Source organism: Chelonia mydas, chromosome 1 (genome assembly GCF_015237465.2).
Source record: "Chelonia mydas isolate rCheMyd1 chromosome 1, rCheMyd1.pri.v2, whole genome shotgun sequence".
NCBI lineage: Eukaryota > Metazoa > Chordata > Testudines > Cheloniidae > Chelonia > Chelonia mydas.
The window spans coordinates 140,372,312-140,391,851 of NC_057849.1; the positions used below are offsets into that span (position 1 = coordinate 140,372,312).

The 19,540-nt window shown below is 47.0% G+C and overlaps 2 protein-coding genes and 1 long non-coding RNA gene across 10 annotated transcripts in view; 1 reads left to right on the plus strand and 2 right to left on the minus strand.

Moving 5' to 3' along the window:
- The window catches only part of ACOT9 (acyl-CoA thioesterase 9), a 41,945-nt gene extending 37,944 nt beyond the window's left edge, over positions 1-4,001 (minus strand). For 2 of the 7 annotated variants that reach the window (XM_043537980.1, XM_043537979.1), the window contains exons 1-2: positions 3,659-4,001; positions 764-855 (exon numbers count right to left, since the gene is read on the minus strand). In XM_043537980.1, coding sequence (XP_043393915.1) covers positions 764-855; positions 3,659-3,672 — 106 coding nt within the window. In that variant the 5' untranslated portion in view covers positions 3,673-4,001. Of the gene's footprint in view, positions 1-763; positions 857-3,050; positions 3,358-3,658 lie in introns of those variants that run through there. The other 5 variants (XM_027832689.3, XM_027832687.3, XM_043537983.1 and 2 more) reach the window with 4 other exon arrangements.
- Positions 4,002-9,659: 5,658 nt separating this feature from the next.
- Positions 9,660-14,450, minus strand: LOC122464039. The gene is made up of 3 exons (XR_006287881.1): positions 14,390-14,450; positions 11,203-11,289; positions 9,660-10,156 (listed from the first exon to the last, which is right to left on the minus strand). It is a non-coding gene; the product is annotated as an uncharacterized LOC122464039 (long non-coding RNA).
- Positions 14,451-15,307: 857 nt separating this feature from the next.
- Positions 15,308-18,773, plus strand: SAT1 (spermidine/spermine N1-acetyltransferase 1). Of its 2 annotated transcripts, none has more exons than XM_043537991.1 (6): positions 15,308-15,590; positions 16,044-16,095; positions 16,166-16,267; positions 17,590-17,691; positions 17,777-17,817; positions 18,227-18,773. In XM_043537991.1, exons 1-6 carry the CDS (start codon positions 15,525-15,527, stop codon positions 18,395-18,397), a joined length of 534 nt encoding a protein of 177 aa, XP_043393926.1. In that variant the 5' UTR covers positions 15,308-15,524; the 3' UTR covers positions 18,398-18,773. The 2 variants fall into 2 exon arrangements, with proteins under 2 accessions (XP_043393926.1, XP_037757678.1); XM_037901750.2 differs by having other exon boundaries at positions 16,184-16,267.
- The last annotated feature ends 767 nt before the right edge of the window (positions 18,774-19,540 follow it).

Below are 19,540 nucleotides of genomic sequence, written 5' to 3' on the forward strand. Positions count from 1 at the left end.
TTAGAAAAGTAGATATGTAAAAAGGGAACTTTTCTGCTTTCTCTGTGTGTTGTTGACATAGCTTTCAAAGGTTGAAAAGACATCAGAAAGTTGGTTTTCATCCTATCTACAGTGGATTCTTGGTCTGTGTAGATAACTGGGCAAAGTGAAACAGACAATGTATCATTTTTCTAGATAGATACAAGCAAGTCAGATTAGGGGAGGATAAATACTGACTGAACAGAACTAGTCAGCAACCCCAAAGCCATAAGAAACAGATAAGTAACAATAAAACAACAGTTGAAAGAAATAATGAACACATGAAAGCAATGGTTAAATAAAAGATAGCTAAGGAGGTACCCGTTACTTTTTTATTTATTTTGCTAAAACTCTATTAGAAAACATATTTAGAATGGAATGTTTGCAGATTAGGTAGTTTAAATAATTTGCGCCCATGCAATGTTACAGGACAAGGTATAAAGAATGTGTGTTTAACAAAGGGAGGTGGAGCAATGCAGAACTTATACCAGATTGGACCAGATGCCAGAAACACCTAGTCCTGGGGTATAGGTAGGCAAACAAACATTATCATTGCTCTATCTACTTTACTTATGCTTTATGCTTGATTAAGGTGGTAATATACTGTCCTAACATTTTATTATTAAAGCGTTAAACTAGTTAAGCTTAGTAACTGATAAGGACAGTGCTTTTCAACCAACAGTATAAAGGAAAGAATAAAACCCTTTAATGACATGATCTTCCAAAATTCAACCAGTTATATTACCTTCAGACATGTCTGGAGGAGACTGGAAGCCATTAGTCATGGATGTCAGTGCCCTAGCCAGAAGAGAAGGAGCCTTCCTCACAGTACACCATCTGTAGACATGAAAGGAATTAAGCATCATTCAAAATTACTGCAGTGAAAACAAATGAGAAACGTACACACTACTTCAGAGACTCATTTCATCGTTTTCATGGAATTTTTTTTCAGAAGCAATGCAATAGTTTAAACATATTATGGATGGAGTTGGCTAAATGGCAAATTGACATTTGCAGAGAATTAGTAAAAGAGACCAAGTTTGCATTACTTGTATGGTAAAAATATTTTGAGGAAGGGGAAAAAAAGTAAAGCCTAATCATGTATGTTGTTTCCCTACAGAAAGAACTGTTGAATTTTTCGTAACATTGTTTGGAAGAAGCTGCCAATGAAGCACATAAACAGTAGGCAAGATTTTCAGAAGTGCCTCATGAGTTTAGGTTCCCAATCTGAGGCACCTTAAAGGGGCTTGGTTGGCAGAGACTGCAGTTGGAAATTAGGATCCTACATACCTTGGTGGATCTGGGCCTTAATGTCTCTGGGCCTCAATTTATCCATTTGTAAAACAGGTATAGCAACATTTCTAAATCATTTTGGGATTCTTGGACATACCTAATATTTTTACAGATGTGAACATGAGTTTAAATCAGGGATCGGCAACCCTTGGCATGCGGCCCACCAGGGTAAGTCCCTGGCGGGCCGGGGACTTACCAGCAGCCAGCACGGGCCGAGAGATGTGCTGGCTGCCACTTCCTGCAGCCCCCATTGGCCTGGAGCAGCGAACCGTGGCCAGTGGGAGCTGCGATCAGCTGACCCTACAGATGTGGCAGGTAAACAAACCGGTCCACCCCGCTACAGGGCTTACCCCTGGCAGGCCACGGGCCAAAGGTTACAAATCCCAGGTTTAAATCATTTACTGTAACATTAATAGGGAAAAGTAAAATTCACTGAAATAAAAGTTTTGTTGTATTGCAGTAATACTCTAGTTTTAATTTGGAAAAGTCAAAGAAACAACAAAGGAGGCTAACTGATATTCCTAGTGAAAAAGCTATGTCATTTCAGGTCACAGTCTCACAGATTGCAAGTTGCTTAACGTTAGGGTGGATGCTCAACACTGAAATCAACTGAAGTTAGGAGCCTGGGCCAGCCCCCATGGGAGGCAGGGAGGGAGCACCACCCAGCTCCACTCTGCTCCAGCTCTTCTCCTGCCCAACCCCACCTGTGGCTCTGGGTCCTGGCTGCGGCTCTGCACCCCGCCACTGCCCCAACCATGGCCCAGCTGCGGCTCCCCTCCCAGTCCAGGCCATGGCTCCACCCACAGCCTCAGACCTCGACTCCACTCCCAGCCCTGGCCCCCGACCGCAGCCAGGCCTAGTTCCACACCTGGCCCCGCTCCCAGCCCCAGCCCCACCCCCACCCCAGTTGTTGCCCCTGGCTCCCGGCCAGGCCGCAGCTCCAGCCCCAGCCTCAGCCCCTGGCCACAACCGTGGCCCCAGCTCCCGACCATGAGTCCCAGGGGGGCATGGACATGGGTGGGGGGGGGGGGTGAGATATAAAAGGTTTGGGGACCACTGCACTAAATCTCATCTGCACTAAGAATTGCCCCAGTGGTAATGGTGGAAACTTTCTTTTAACATCCCCTACTGCAGAAACAGCCTCTGACTCCAATAGACACTTCTTTCAGCACAGTCCACAGGTGATCTGTTGCTTAACTCAGTTCACATTTCTACAGGATTTTAAAGTACAATGGCAAGTATTTTAGGAGGAAAAAAATGTTATAACATTCAAGACCATATTCTGGCCTCACTGACACTATGTACAGGCTCAGCCCATTGGCATCACTAGAGTTGAACAGGGTATAAATTCGGGCAGAATTTAGCCCCAAGCATTACTAGAAAAGGATTCAAAATCTGCCTGTTTGGTTTGTTTGCATTTCAGGTAAAACATCTTGCTTGGATTTAAACATTCCTCTACAGTGTTTTTCAACTGAAGGAGTACAGCTTTATGATAGTCCAGAACTGCAAAATTAAGTTAAATACTGGAAACGACAGTACACTCTTCAATTTTCATGATCTAAGATGAGTGAAATAATAATAAAAAAAAAAGCAACTAGCATTAATGGCAAAAAAAATGCATTTTTCAAGTTGAATTATTTAATGAATTATTTGTAAAGCAGCTAGTTTAATATCTATGTAGCCTGATTCTTCACTGCCTCGTGCACTGTGTAGCGATCTGTAAAATGCTGCCGAATCACCGTGCAAGAATCAGGTCTGTGTAGTTGAACCGCGTCGTGCCCTTTACACGAGAGCTGCAGAGTAAAGCTCGCTAGTGCACCGCTGGGATGTTGACAGCCGATCCGTGCAGCACAAACGTCAGCGGAGCATCCGGAATTTACAAGTGGGGGGAGGGGGGGGGATAAATTTTACTTTTTGATTTTTTCACATGAAGCAGCGTGGCCTGGGGACCGGAGACCAGGGACCGCCCCCCACACAGGGACGCGGCACGGTACAACCAGGCGGGCGCAGGAGCGCCCCCGAACTGTGCCCGAGCGCCGGCTAAGGCGGCTCCCTCTGCAGCCCCGTTACCCGGCTCCGCCCTCGGGCTCCGGCGCCAGCGCCGCCAACGGGCCGCGGGTGCCCCCCGCGCAACAGAGCGGCAGCCCGGGGGCTCCCTACGGGCACCCAGGGGCCAGAGAGCGGCGCCGCTCCCCGGGGGGCTCCGCTGCCCGGCCCCGGGCGCCCAGCACAGGCCGCGCTCGGCCCCCTGCCGAGCCCCGGGGCGGGGGGAGCGGCCTGTGGCCCTGGAGCAGCTCGTCCTCCCCCCGGCCCCGGCCCCGGCCCCGGCCCGGCTCTGGGCCCTCACCCGCGGGCCAGCATCCTGCCGCCGAGCGCCAAGAACCGCCGTCCCGGGGCGAGACCTCAGTCCTCCAGCACCATAGACGCGCCGCAGCGCCCCCGGCGCAGAGAGCCGCCGAATCCTTGTGTCTGTTTATGGTTCCTTCCGTCTGCCCCCCTCCCGCTCCGTGCCGAGGTGGTTCCTTCCGCCCCGCGCTGTGCCCTGGCCTCGGGTCCCCCATCGCTGGCGGCCTCGCGCGCGCGCTGGCGGGCGCTGGCCGCCGGTTCCCCGGCGCGTGCCCCTCAGGCTCCGCTCCTGTGCCTGGAAGGCTCTGCCCAGCTGGCACCTGCGTCCTCCCCCCCGCTCGCCGTACGCGGCCGTGGTGTCCTTGTTAACCCGGCTGGCGACAAACGGAGCCTGCCCCCAGTGAGCCCTGCATCCTCCTCCTTCCTGCTCTTTTGTTTGTTCCCCTCCCTCCGTTCCTCAGCACGCACTTAAAAACCAGCTCATCTGGGGCGAGCAACGAAGGAAGAAGGGCCATACTGAGTCAGACCAATGGTCCATCTAGCCTAGTATGGTGTCTAGCAGCAGCTGGTGCCTCAGAGGGCGTGAACAGAACAAGGGCAATTATCAAGAGATCCCTCTGCTGTTGTCCACCCCCCTCTTCCAGCAGTTGGAAGTTTAGGGATGCCCAGAGCGAAGGGTTACGTCTCTAGCCACCTTTTGGCTAATTGCCATTGATGGATCTATCCTCCAGTCATGAGTACAATGTAGCTGTACAGAACTGGGTGCCAGGTGTGAAAACATATGGCCCCTCATGACAAACGAGAGGTGGGGAGCGAGCCAGAAATCCCGACTGGTTAGCGCAGACTCTGTGTGTGCCTGTGCATGGCTGCACGTCCATAAGTGTTTTGAATCAATTATTAGCTTCCGTCTATCCTGGGTTCTCTGTAAATTGTGTTTTCTTCAAGCTGGCCAAACCTTCCTGTTGAGAAATAGCCCAAAACTTAGGCACCCAGTTTTGGCTCCACTGCTAGCCACACAACTTCCCCGAACCCTGTACGTGCCTAAACACATAGCCTAAGTTGTCAGGATAAAAGCTTTCTCAGTGCCTAAGTTTCTGCCTCTGAGCATCCACACTCCTCCTTCCTCTAGATGTCCAAACACTTATCTCCCGCTTATTAAGACCCGGAGCAAATCACAAACCAGGAGAAGACAGGCGTTTGACCACCTATATCATGTGCAGGGCCTAATTTAGAAGGCAGCCTCTGAGTTTGCCTACTGGATTGGGTTCCATTCAGGGTCTACTCAGAGAAGGAGATGGTACTACCTACTTTATATTTTTAATCCAGTGGTTAGAGCACTCAGGATGTGGGAGACCCAGGTTCAATTCCCCTCCCCCGCCTCTCAGGCAATCCGGGGAGAAAGTGTTTGAACATAGGTTCCCCACCACAGGTGAGTGCTCTTATGACTGGGCTATGGGAAATGCTGATGTGGGGTGCCCTCAGTGTCTCCCGTTTAAGCTGTTCTACTGTGAATAAATAATGACAGAGTGAAATAGGGGGACTGGACCCAAGATCTCCCACCACCCAAGCGATTACCTGAATCATCAGGCAACTACAGAGTCAGTCCCTCTTTCTCTAGCCCAATGGCTAGTTAACAATTTAGGCACAGTGGAGCAGCTTCAACAGAAGAGACTGAGGGAGCCCCACATCAGAATATCCTGTAGCTCAGTGGTTAGCACACCTACCTATGAGGTGGAAGACCCCTGTTCAAATCTTTTCTCTCCCTCTACCAGATAGCAGAGAATTTAACCTGGTCTCTCACATCCCAGGCAAGTGTTGTAACCAGTGGGCTAAAAGTTACAAGGTGGGAGCCATGTTTGGTCATTCTGTGTGAAGCGAGACAGCTGCCTAACTCTTTCCCACAAAAACGCCTAAGCGGCCTGCCTTCATGTGGTGGGTTCCGTTCATGGATTGCTAAGCAGAACTAGGTGCCTCTCTGCAGCCCAGTGAGTGCCTGTCTCCAAGATGGGGCAGGGCTTAGCCTCTCAGCATCTTCCATTGGCTATCTTAGGCAGCTCCCCGCATAGGTACTGGCTTCTGCTGGGTCCAGGGGATGCTCAACCCCAGGCCTCTGCCCCCACCTGTTCCTGCCCTCACGCCACCTCAGGCCCCGCCCCACCTCACACTTTCTCCCAAGTCCCCATCCCTTCCTGCCCAGTTCCACCCCCTCCCCTGAGCACGCCCCGTCCCCGCTTCTCCCCCTTCCTCCAAGAGCCTCCTGCACAACCGCGAAACAGCTGATTGTTGTGGGTCGGAGGCACTGGGAGGGAGGGGGAGAAGTTGATCGGTGGGGCCACCTGCAGGCAGGAGGGAATGGCTGCCAGTGGGTGCTAAGCACCCACTAATTTTTTTCCATGGGTGTTCCAGTCCTGAATCACCTATGGCTCCCCACCTAGTATGCTGGCTTTTGTGGACCGCATTCTGAGGCACCTATGTCTCCCCATTCATTGTACTGTACAGGAGCCTAACTCAGGCTTTGTAGATCACAGTTTTGTTCCTGTGATTCTCTAGGCGCACCTGACACACAGCATTGTACTGCCTAAGTCCCCTAGTGGATCCTACCCTTAAGCTCCTGTACACATTTCAAATAAGTTATTGAAACTACTAAGGACCTGTGTCTGAGAGATGCTGAGCTCTGACAATTCCCATTGATTTAAGTATCTCATTGGAGCCAAAGGCACATTAGTTGTGCACAAAAATATGGGCAAAAAAAATATCAGAAGCCTTGTTTGCACTTGGAGGCCGCTTTTCAACCTTTTTTTTACCCATTATTTGCACTCACACTAGGTGATTTGTGAAAATAATCAGGTACTTAACAGTTTAATGCCCCAATCTAGCAAAGTATTTAGGACAAGCAAAGCATCTAGTCATTCATAGTAATTAGCAGGATTGGGGCTCTACTTGTCAAGGCCAGGGTGTGGGTGCTCTGACCTAGGGGTTAGAGACAGAGTCAAGAAATAGGAATCAAGCCAAGAGCCAAATGCAGTGACCAGAGCCAGAAGCAAGCAAGGAGGGAGGGCTGGCTAGGACAGACTAAAATGGGGCCAGGCCCACTCACAGCTGTAGACATAAGCACTGAACAGCTGAAAACACATTGGTATTGGTGCTGCTGAGCTTAAATCCAGACCTGTAGGCTCCTTTTAGCCAATCAAGCAGGCCAGCCAATCTGGCAGTTTTGCTGAAGCCCAGCTGGGCTCATTAACCTGCCTAAAGGCTAAACTGGCTAGCCCCAGGCTTTGTTGAGGAAACTCAGTTCCATGGTTCCTGACACTACTGACGTAAGTTGTATCCCCAGAGAATTGTGGTTACAAAAATGGAAGCCAGTGCCTGAAAAGCTGCCCCTTTTATTTCCAGTTTAGGGAATAGTAGACAGTTTTATTATACAAGACTCTCAAGGTATCTACACTGCAGAATTACTGCGCCATTCAGAGAGTACTGAAGGGAAACCGCTGTTGTGTGTTCACACTGTCAGCTACCTGCACAATAGCATGTTCACACTTGCAGTGGTATTTGAAGCAGTGCACTCTGGGCAGCTATCCCACAGAGCATCTCTTCCTCTTCTGCCACTAAGAGTTGTGGGAAGACGGAGGGGGTCGCGGGGCATCCTAGATCCTGTCCCAATGCCCTGTGATGCATTGCTTCGCATCCCAGCAATCCCTGTGCTTCCATCTGCATTTGGCTCCATCTTTCAACAGTTTGTGTACTGTGAGCTCTGTTAGGATATAGATATTCAGGCCTGTCTGTAAAGGCCTATACTCTAAGAATGTAGGTGTATTCTTATCACTTGACTAGTTAGAGATATGAAAGAAAGAATCAAAATCAGTGTCTGCCAGTGTAAGGTCCTTCTCTTACTGTGACAGTCTGAGGCCCTGTTCTTAGGCTAAGATCTCTGGCTAAGCAACAGAGGCAGCCATAAGCTGGGAGGTGGCCGGTCACATCCTCACATTCCAACCTAGTCACATTGAAATAAGGTGCTATTGGGCTGTTAGGAATACAATCCTGTCCTGATAATGCCTGTCGCCTCCAGAGAAAGGGAAGTGCCTAGAAGATGTAAAAGGAAACTTAGTTTGATAGCATCCTGTCTGGCAAGAACTCACTTATCAGTAGCTGGGATGTGAAATCCTAACTTCTGTATTGTTTTGTCATTATAGTTCCCACTTTGCCATTGTTTGTCTGTATAATCTCTGTCTGGTTCTGTGATTGTTTCTGTCCGCTGTATAATTAATTTTGCTGGGTGTAAACTAATTAAGGTGGTGGGATATAATTGGTTACATAATCATGTTACAATATGTTAGGATTGGTTAGTTAAATTTCAGTAAAATGATTGGTTAAGGTATAGCTAAGCAGAACTCAAGTTTTACTATATAGTCTGCAGTCAATCAGGAATTGGGTGGGGAAATTGGAATCATGTTTTGCTAAAGGGGGAAATGGGAACAGGGAATGGGGGTGGGGAAATTGGAATCATGTTTGGCTAAGGGCAGGAATGGGAACAGGGACACAGGTCTATGTGGTGTCAGAGCTGGGAACGGGGACACTAAGGAAGGACACCCTAATAAACATCGAATTGTTTGCACCTTTGGACTTCGGGTATTGTTGCTCTCTGTTCACGTGAGAAGGACCAGGGAAGTAAGTGGGTGAAGGAATAAGCCCCCTAACAAGCTCTGCCTCTTCGATCTGCAGGAATGGATCCCGCACTGTTGACCAGCATGCTGCTTGCTCTCACTAACACGTCACAAGTGGCAGTGGAGTTATTCCTTAAACTACAAAGGCAAGAGGAGTTTGACATTGATCTTGCCACGCGTAGTAGCTACAACACAAGATTGCTTGTGGCATTCACGGAGGTGCTGGCCACAGTGGAACGCCGCTTTTGGGCTAGGGAAACAAGCACTGAGTGGTGGGATCACATAGTCATGCACGTCTGGGATGATGAGCAGCGGCTGCTGAACTTTCAGATGAGGAAAGCCACATTCATGGGACTGTGTGATGAGCTCGTCCCAGCCCTGCAGCACAAGGACACAAGAATGAGAGCTGCTCTGCCATTGGAGAAGCGCATGGCAATTGCACTGTGGAAGCGGGCTACTCCAGACTGCTACCGATCGGTCGCTAACCAGTTCAGAGTGGAAAAGTCGACCATTGGACTTTTGTTGACGGAAGTGTGCAGGGCCATTAATCGCATCCTACTCGGAAAGACCGTGAGTCTGGGCAACGTGTGTGACATTGTCGATGGCTTTGCACAAATGGGCTTCCCTAACTGCGGAGGGACGATAGATGGCAAGCATATTCCAATTCTGACACCAGACCACCTAGCCACTGAGTACATTAATCCGAAGGGGTATTTCTCAATGGTTCTCCAGGTGCTCGTGGATCACCGTGGGCGTTTCACAGACATTAACACAGGCTGTTCCAGAAAGGTGCATGACGCACGCATCTTTCAGAACACTGGCCTGTTCAGGAATCTGCAAGCAGGGACTTTCTTTCTGGACCAGAAGATGACTGTAGGGGAAGTTGAAATACCCATTGTGATCCTGGGAGACCCCACCTACCCCTTAATGCCATGGCTTATGAAGCCATACACAGGGCAACTTGACAGCAGCAAGGAGTGGTTCAACAATAGGCTGAGCAAGTGCAGCATGACTGTTGAGTATGCTTTTGGCCGTTTAAAAGCCCACTGGTGCTGCCTATATGGGAAGCTGGACCGGGCCGATGACAATATTCCAATGCTTATAGCCGCGTACTGTATGCTCCATAATATTTGTGAAGGGAAGGATGAAAGTTTAATTCAGGGCTGGACCACTGAGGCTCAGCACCTGGAGGCTGAGTTTGAATAGCCAGAGACCAGGGCTATTAGAGGGGCACAGCGTGGGACCATAAGGATCAGGGATACCTTGAGGCAGCAATTTGAAGCTGAAAGCCACTAATATTTGTTGCTATGCTCGGGAGTGCACTGCTTGTAATGCTAGGAGAATTCTGATTGGTGCAGACGATGCAATATGAAGGTTTAACATAACTGTCTGTTGCTTTTCAGGACTCTGTTTTCTTTCAATTAATAGACTAAAGATTGCTTTCAAACCAACACAATTCTTTTATTAAAAAACAACAACCAGAGGAGAGTCAAACAAAAAAAAACACATCAGCACTGAGGGGGATGGGGGAAGGGAAAGTCCCAGGAGGAGGTGGGGTCCAGGGATGGCTAAAGATTTGTGTATGTCCAGGTATCGTAACCAACCTTCTCCCTTGGATTACAGTGCAGCAGGTACTGTACTGCAGCAGGTACTGTGCTTCAGCAGGGCCAAACTATAGAGGGATGGGTGTTGAGTGCAGTGGGTATTGGGAGTCCGTAGTGCTGGACTGTGACGGGGGAAGAGTGGAATGCCGTGGGTACAGACTGGAGCCAGGAGGTTGATAAGAGTGTGTTGGCAGTGTCTAGGGCATAGGCGCCGTCTCCGGGGCAGGAGCACCCCTGGGGAAAAAATTAGGACTTATGTCAGCACCAAATTATGCCAAAATATTACAACTTTTTAGAAAACTAAAACTCTTCAGAGAGTATTTTTACCAACCAAAGGTGCTCAGATACTATGGTGTATGAAATAAATGTAAAGATCAAATAAATATTCCAAGTACATTCAGCCCTGATGTAAGCAGGCATCACTTCCCAGCTTACGCCAGGTCTCAATATGGGTTTGCCTGTTTATTTTAGTAAGTTGTTAAAAATGAAATCCTTCCTCCCTATTACAGTCATTTCTAGGAAAAGCTGAATACGTTTACAGTTATGTCATACATTACCCAACTCAAGTCCTCATTGTTTTTCCATGCTACTATATTTCACAATAGGTAACCTCTGCCTGCAGCAGTAACCAATCAGCATTCTGTCTTTGAGGGCACTGTCTGAACTTTCCAGGGCCCAATTTACAGAGGTCTAATGACATTTTTCCTTCCCACTTTTTTTCCCCTTCATTCCTTCAACATCCATTCCATAATGGCTGTTGTTGGGTCATCTTCCTAGCTCCAAATTCAGGGCCAGTACTGCCTTCACCCCTATGCAAGGCCAGAGTAAACGGGCCCTTCATGCTAACATATAGACAAAATTTTCTTGTTTGGATCCTCTGCTGAAATGAATTTTTACCTGTAATTGATTGATCTAGCAAGCCAGCTACATATGTGTTTGTTTACCACTAATCAGTATAGGGTGTAGGCTATGAGACGTAAGTATTAGTGTATCATTTTCCTTTTGTTTCCTCTTTTCTATATTTTGTACTATACACTGGCCCATAAAACTCTTTCTACCATTTCAGCACGTTTTTTTTAACCTTTTTAAATTTGAAAACAAACCATGTTAGCTGGTGTCAAGGCTGATTCCCCACTCTGGCATTTGGAGTGCAGAGGTGGGGGCCTGCAAGGATTCTAAAAATTAATATTGGCCATTCCAGGCTTGTATTAAACTCCCAAGGTTACAGCTTCTGTATGACCTTGGATGGGTAGATGCCACCACCCAAATGCAAAACCCACCTTTTTTGAATCCAGAAAGGTACACTTGGGAATTCCTTCCTGTGGGGTACCCCCAAGCTCTTTCACCCGCCCCCCTCTGGGGAAGAGCTGAGAAAGAAAACAAAGGAAATTAGCTGTTGCCCTCAGCTAATTAAACAACATATGCACAAACCTCTTAGGACACCAAAAATCCAATCCTGTCCTTAAAAAAGGTAAATTTTATTAAAAACAAAAAGAAAGAAAATACATCTGAAAACTCAGGCTATTGCTAGATTTTAAAAGAGCAATTCCAAAAATTAAGCACCCAAATTAGCTTTCTTGGGGGTTCAGCTTAAAGGTTACAAGCAAACAAAAGCATTTGGGGTTAGCACAGAGAAGTCCACAAGCCAATAAAAGAAATAACCCTAATCGCATCTTCCTAGACATTCCCTAATTTACTTACTTTTCTGAGGTTTCAGATAAGCAATCTTTAGGTAAAAAGAAAAGGAGTACTTGTGGCACCTTAGAGACTAACCAGTTCATTTGAGCATGAGCTTTCGTGAGCTACAGCTCACTTCATCGGATGCATAGCATATCGTGGAAACTGCAGAAGACATTATATACACACAGAGACCATGAAACAAAACTTCCTCCCACCCCACTCTCCTGCTGGTAACAGCAGGAGAGTGGGGTGGGAGGAAGTTTTGTTTCATGAATCCGATGAAGTGAGCTGTAGCTCACGAAAGCTCATGCTCAAATAAACTGGTTAGTCTCTAAGGTGCCACAAGTACTCCTTTTCTTTTTACGAATACAGACTAACACGGCTGTTACTCTGAAACCAATCTTTAGGTATGATCTGATGGTTTTTCATACCTGGCTTAAAACTTCTCACAGCATAACTGCTCCCCTCTTTCCCAGAGAACAACTCCACACAAAGGGAAGGGGGTTTTTCCCCCAATTTTAAAAAGTTCTAGCCCTTCCATTGGCTCTTTTGGTCAGGTGCCCACTCCTTTTCTTTCACTTGTGAGCTTGTTAACCCTTTACAGGTAAAGCAAGTAGAGAACAACCACCAAGAGGGATTCCATAGCCAACTGGTTGGCTGGGTGTCCCCCCTCTCATTTATCACAGCTGGAATAACACATAGTCAGCATATTTCAGTGGAATGGGGCATAGGTGCCAACTTCTCCTGGCGACGGTGGGTGCTCAACCCCCCACTCGGCCTTGCCCCGACTCCACTCCTGCCCCATCCCCATTCCAACCCCTTATCCAAAGTCTCCCCCCTACTCCGCTTCCTCCCTGCCCCCACTGGACTCCTTTCCCCAAATCCCCAGCCGGGCCCCGCCTTTTCCCTGCCTGCTCCCTGAGCATGCCACATTTCCGCCCCTCCCACCTCCCACAGCTTGTTATGCTGCAAAACAGTTGTGGCAAGCACTGGGAGGAGAAGCAGGGACGTCCTGAAGTTTTTTTGCTGCAGGATGGCTACCTTTAAATCTGCTATTGTGTGTCCAGTGAGATAGAAGTGTTCTCCTACAGTTTTTTTTTATATGGCCATTCCTAATATCTGATTTGTGTCCATTTATCCTTTTACGTAGGGACTGTCCAGTTTGGCCGATGTACATAGCAGAGGGCCAAACTGATGGCCAGTGGAGTTCTGTTGGTTTCTTTCTTGGGCTTATCTTGCAGCAGCAGAGCTTATCTGGCTCTGTTGATCTGTTTCCTTATTTCCTCATGTGGGTATCGTAGTTTTGAGAATTCTTGGTGAAGATCTTGTAGGAGTTGGTCTCTCTCTGAGGGGTTGGAGCAAATGCGGTTGTTCCTCAGCGCTTGGCTGTAGATGATGGATCATGTGGTGTGTCCAGGATGGAAGCTGGAGGCATGAAGGTAGGCATAGCGGTTGGTGGGTTTTCGGTATAGGGTGGTGTTAACACGACCATCACTTATTTTCACTTTGGTGTTTAGGAAGTGGACCTCCCGTGTAGATTGGTCCAGGCTGAGGTTGATGGTGGGATGGAAGCTATTGAAATCGTGGTGGAATTGTTCCAGGTCAGCCATAAAAATGTTGGCACTGAAGGACTGTCCGGATATGTGGACTCTCTACTCAGACCCTACGCCACCAGCACTCCCAGCTATCTCTGTGACACCACTGATTTCCTGAGAAAACTACAATGCATTGGTGAGCTTCTAGAAAACACCATCCTAGCCACCAGGAATGTGGAGGTTCTGTACACAAACATCCCACACACAGATGGAATACAAGCTGTCAGGAACAGTATCCCTGATGATGCCACAGCAAACTGGTTGCTGAGCTCTGTGACTTTATCCTCATGCACAATTATTTCAAATTTGGTGACAATATATACCTCCAGAACAGAGGCATCTCTATGGGCACACGCATGGCCCCACAATATGCCAACATTGTTATGGCTGACCTGGAACAACGCTTCCTCAGCTCTCCTCCACTCACGCCCTTTCTCTACCTATGTTACATTGATGACATCTTCATCATCTGGACCCATGGGAAGGAAACCCTGGAAGAATTCCACCACAATTTCAATAGCTTCCAACCCACCATCAACCTCAGCCTGGACCAATCTACACAGGAGGTCCACTTCCTCGACACAACGGTGCAAATAAGTGACGGTCACGTTAACACCACCCTATACTGAAAACCCACTGACCGCTATGCCTACCTTCATGCCGCCAGCTTCCATCCCGGACACACCACACGATCCATCGTCTACAGCCAAGCGCTGAGGAACAACCGCATTTGCTCCAACTCCTCAGACAGAGACCAAGATCTTCACCAAGCATTCTCAAAACTACAATACCCACACGAGGAAATAAGGAAACAGATCAACAGAGCCAGACGTGTAACCAGAAGCCTGCTGCTGCAAGACAAGCTCAAGAAAGAAACCAACAGAACTCCACTGGCCATCACATACAGTCCTCAGCCAAAACCTCTCCAACGCATCATCAGTGATCTACAAGCCATCCTCGACAACGATCCCGCACTTTCACAGGCCTTGGGAGGCAGGCCAGTCCTTGCCCACAGACAGCCTGCCAACCCGAAGCATATTCTCACCAGCAACTACACACCACACCATAGTAACGTTAACTCAGGAACCAATCCATGCAACAAACCTCGATGCCAACTCTGCCCACATATCTACACCAGTGACACCATCACAGGACCTAACCAGATCAGCCACGCCATCACCGGTTCATTCACCTGCACGTCCACCAAGGTAATATACGCCATCACGTGCCAGCAATGCCCCTCTGCTATGTACATCGGCCAAACTGGACAGTCCCTATATAAAAGGATAAATGGACACAAATCAGATATTAGGAATGGCAATATACAAAAACCTGTAGGAGAACACTTCAACCTCCCTGGACACACAATAGCAGATTTAAAGGTAGCTATCCTGCAGCAAAAAAACCTTCAGGACCAGACTTCAAAGAGAAACTGCTGAGCTTCAGTTCATGTGCAAATCTGACACCATCAGCTCAGGATTAAACAAAGACTGTGAATGGCTAGCCAACTACACAAGCAGTTTCTTCTCCCTTGGTGTTCACACCTCAACTGCTAGAAGAGGGCCTCATCCTCCCTGATTGAACTAACCTTGTTAACCCTAGCCTGATTCTTGCTTGCATATTTATACCTGCATCTGAAATTTTCCACTCCATGCAGCTGACGAAGTGGGTATTCACCCACAAAAGCTTATGTTCCAATATGTCTGTTTGCGTATAAGGTGCCACAGGACTCTTTGCAGCAGTTAGTGGCCCCATGCCCTGGGGCAGTCCCTGTTGTTTGCCTTGCGGGCATTTCCCTGACACCCCAGGGGGAGAGTCCCTGCCCCCAGGAGCTCGCAGGCCAAAGGCCACAGGGCCCAACCTCGGGCTGAAGTTTCTGTGGGTCAGGGAGTCAGAGTCCTTGAAGCAGAGCTCGTCCCTCCTGGAGCAAAACAGCAGCCTCAGCCCGCCAGGGGGCGCTGCCGGCCGCGCGCTCCGGCCTCACGCTGGCGAGACGCACGCGCCGCGCCCTCAGTTTCTGGAGGAGTGAGGTAATGCTTGGGTCAGGAGCGCTGTGATTGGCTGAGGGCCTGAGCGGGGGTGGGGCCATTGGCGGAGGGGCCGGAGGAGGCGGGGCCTGTTGCCGATAAATACGGGCCACCCGGGTGGCCCCCTCCACACAGCGCGGAGCCGGGACTGCGTAGTTGAGCTGGGTTTGCCGCCACGCCATGCTCGGAGCCTGACTGAGCCGCCGCGCCGGGGACACGAATGAACAAGCTGCTGCTGCTCCTGTTCACGTACCGGGTACTCGCCAGCCGGGGGGGCCGCAGGGGGAAGCGCCGCCGAAAATGGCTCCGTTCCGCATCCGTAGCGCGCGGCCCGAGGACTGCCCCGACTTGCTGCGCCTCATCAAGGTAACCGGCTGCGCGCGGGGGGGGGCGGGGCGGAGGCTGCGCGCGGGGGCGCGCGGAGCGGGAGGCTGATTGGGGGCGGGAGGCGGCGCGCGGGGCGGGCGCGGGGGCGGGGGGAGGAGAGTTTGTCATTCTTGTAATCCGAACCTTTGCACTTGTCGCGCCACGGGGGATAGAAACATCCCCCCGCCCAGCCCTAGCAGGGTTTGTCTGCCCAGCCCTTCAGCGCTGGAGCGTGGAGGACACCTTTGCCCCGCCGACTTGGCAAAAACAAGTTGTTTGCGTTCAGTTCACCTGTAACGGGCTGCTTGCTCTTCGCCCTCTGCACAGGGCAAGTGGCTTCCTCTCCGCGCTGCTTTGTGTAAACCGCATTCGGGTAGGAAATGTCTCCTCTAGACGTGGACATATATTTGTGTATCTATACTTAGTTTTTTTTAATCTGTTTTTTTTTTTTAGGAACTAGCTAAATATGAGGATATGGAGGATCAAGTAGTCCTAACTGAAAAAGGTAACGAATTAGCTGCTGTGCGTTTGATTTGATGATAGTCCTACTACAGTTCATATATAATATGTATCAGCTTATTGTTCTCTTGTAGATCTGCTTGAAGATGGCTTTGGTGACCATCCTTTCTACCACTGTCTTGTTGCAGAAGTGCCCGAAGAACAGTGGACAGCTGAAGGTAAGACTTCCTGCTACGTTTTTAGAATCAGAAATGCACAGGATGTACATAACGCATTATTTAAAGCTACTGATTATACATAAAGCTCCAGCTGTGAACTTGGGTAAGAAGAAAGAACTGAAATACAACTATTGAAATAGAAGAATCATGTTTTTCTAATGTGATCAACCATCCTGGAGACCAGGTATAATATATATGGTACTGTAATTCCATTTCATTAAATGGTTGTTCTTGTTTGACCCTAATTTACCTTAATGTAATCCTGTTGAATCACATTTTTTCTTTAATTTGTCCCCAATCTTCAGGTTACAGTCTCTAGCTTCGCCATGTACATGGCCCTTCCGTGTACATGGATGGGCGGGGAGGTAACTAAAAGATCCGTTACACAATAAAGTAGATGATCATGATACATGAGGTAAGGTCTAACAGGGACAAGTACTATTCCCAAGCATTTACCAAAAAACACACGGTAGATCAGAAATTCTGAATGCACACTCTTCGTATGAGTATGTGCAAAGCATTATGGCTAACAACATGATTTGAATTCTCAAGTTTTAGGACTGAGTGGGATGATGTTGGAAGAGGGTACCAGTTTTGCACTGACCAGTTGGCTCCTCTTACAGGGTAAGCCACAGAGTTGTTTCAAGCAAACAAGGAAAGCCGTGGGCCAAAGTAGATATCTTTCTGGTGCCCAGGATAAAGGAGACAGACTACCACTTTATCAGTGGGAACACAGTTGAGGCAGTGCCATTATGTTAACTAATGGCTGCTTGTGAGCACTCCTGGTTTTCCCACTGAGCAATTTTTGAGAAAAATTAATTGGAAGACAGACTTAAAGGTGTGTGTTTTTAGATTCTACTATTAGTGTTGTGTTCTGATTTTTAAGAAAGCAGAATTGAGTTAACTGCCACCATATTCTGAACTGCCGTGTAAAATGTAAACCAATTTACAATCCAAAGTGGACATACTGATAAATCAGTAGGGTATGTATACTGTGCGTGTAGCAGAAAGCCTTAGTTGTTGTTTGTTTACTATAACTGTAAACACTGCCTTCAAGGAACCAGGATAATCTTCATTCCACAACACAGATCTCAAGCTATCAGAATTCCTATTTTACCTGCACCTCAATATGCTTATTGCAAACTTCCATTCTTAAATCAGGCTTTTAACAGTTAATAGTTGCATGTACAGGAAAGCAAACCTAGGTGTTTAGGTTATATGCATGTAAGTTGAAATGTACTAATCTTGTTGCCTTTCAAAAAAAGGGTTTTTGTTTTGTTTTGTTTTGTTTTTTGCGGATGTAATGTAATCCTTTGTTACAGGACATCTTATTGTGGGTTTTGCCATGTACTACTTCACTTATGATCCATGGATTGGAAAACTGCTGTACCTTGAAGATTTCTTTGTAATGCCAAAGTTCAGAGGTATGTTCTAAGGAATAGCTTTTAAACGTATTGTTTATTGTATATGTGTTTTAAAAATTACAACTAACATTTCTTGACTTTTTAGGACTTGGCATTGGCTCAGAAATTCTGAAGAATCTGAGTCAGGTAAGTAGTTTTTTCTTTCTCCATTAGATTTTTAGCATGAGACAACAGCAGAGAAGGAAGTCTGTTTATCAGTTGTCTGAATTATTACCCTTTAACAGTACTTGAAAGTGAGTGATTCAGTTGCCCTAGTAAAGTGGATATATGGACTTATGGGACAGGCTTATCAGATTTTGTGAACTTCTAGTGACTTAGTATCTGATTCTTCATAAAATCAGAATTGTGATAGGGACAAAGGGGGAAACTGCTATATTTAAAACAGCTGCAAACATTTTAGTAGTGGTGTCCACTTCAGAATAAATCATATTGTTGAGGACTCTTGCCTGTCAATAGTGATTGGAAGGATAGATTTGTGTACACAACAAATAAGATTGCTATATACCTAATCAGTATACTGGTTACATGTTCATAGGTTGCTCTCAAATGCCGCTGTAGCAGCATGCACTTTGTAGTCGCAGAATGGAACGAACCTTCGATCAGGTTCTACAAGAGAAGAGGTGCTTCTGATCTGTCCACTGAGGAAGGATGGAGGCTCTTCAGAATTGACAAAGAACATCTGTTGAAAATGGCAACTGAAGAGTGAGGAATTATTCCGGCAAATGACAAATCTTATCTATGAATCATACTCTGAATAAACTCTTGCCTTGCTTTCTATACAGTTTGTAGTGGAATAAATAGTATGGACACTAATTCAAAAGCTCCATACCAGGGCTATTGTAGTATAATTGTTGCTGTCATCTGGACTTGAAACATCAATTTTACAGGAAGTGACATCTGTGAAGTCCAATTTATTTGCATGTAAACATCATCCTTCACCAGTGTGGGCTAGTGATCTTTCAATGTATATTGAATAAAACTTCATTGTTGTGAGTGTCATTCAAATGTGTACAGTGTACACACTGGCAGGGTTTTTGTTTTAATTTCCTTTTATAAAATAAAGTATAGTATTTTCACTTGAATGGCATTAGTGTAGTGTGGTTGAATTCTTACAAGTAAAGTGGCCTTCATTTGGTCACTTTATTTCCTGCAGCAATAAATAACCACTGCCTATCAGCATCACAAGGACTTGAAAGAGTTTTTCTGGCAACTAATGTAGCTACCAGCAACTACATGTCTGTCCACCCTTCCAATTTAGGATCTTGTATCTGCATTTTTCAAAACCACTTTTCCCCCAAATGAAAAAACAAAAAAAGGGCGGGGGGGCTAATATGGAGGTCTGAAGCTTTCTGTCTCTTATATTTAAAGTAATTAGAGGCAATACTGTTAATATCAGTAGGTAAAGAGGCCTTATCTAAAATACAGATTGCATTTGTTAAACTAGAATTGGCTTTTAATTCATTTAGTTGGATGGTATAAAACCCCTCTGTGGACACATCAATTCAAATCTGGTTTATACTGTTTTAACTTGGATTCCCTTCCAACTTAAGTCAATAAATCACGTTTAAATTGACTGAAGAGTATTTGTGAGCATTTTGTACCAGCTTTAACTAAATTCGTATTAAAACCAATTCAAACACAAGAACAGGTGGTGGGGTTACTTGTAACTGCTGTCCTTTTTAAAGAAGTTGTTCGAAAGATACCAAAACATGAACAAAATTATTTGTGCATAGGGCAACAAATGCCCAAAGATCGTTATCCTACTTATGCAGCTGTTCTGTAGTATAACAATTTTAAGGGGGGGGGAACTTGTGATTTTCATAAAATGAGCTGGACTCTATACCTCAAC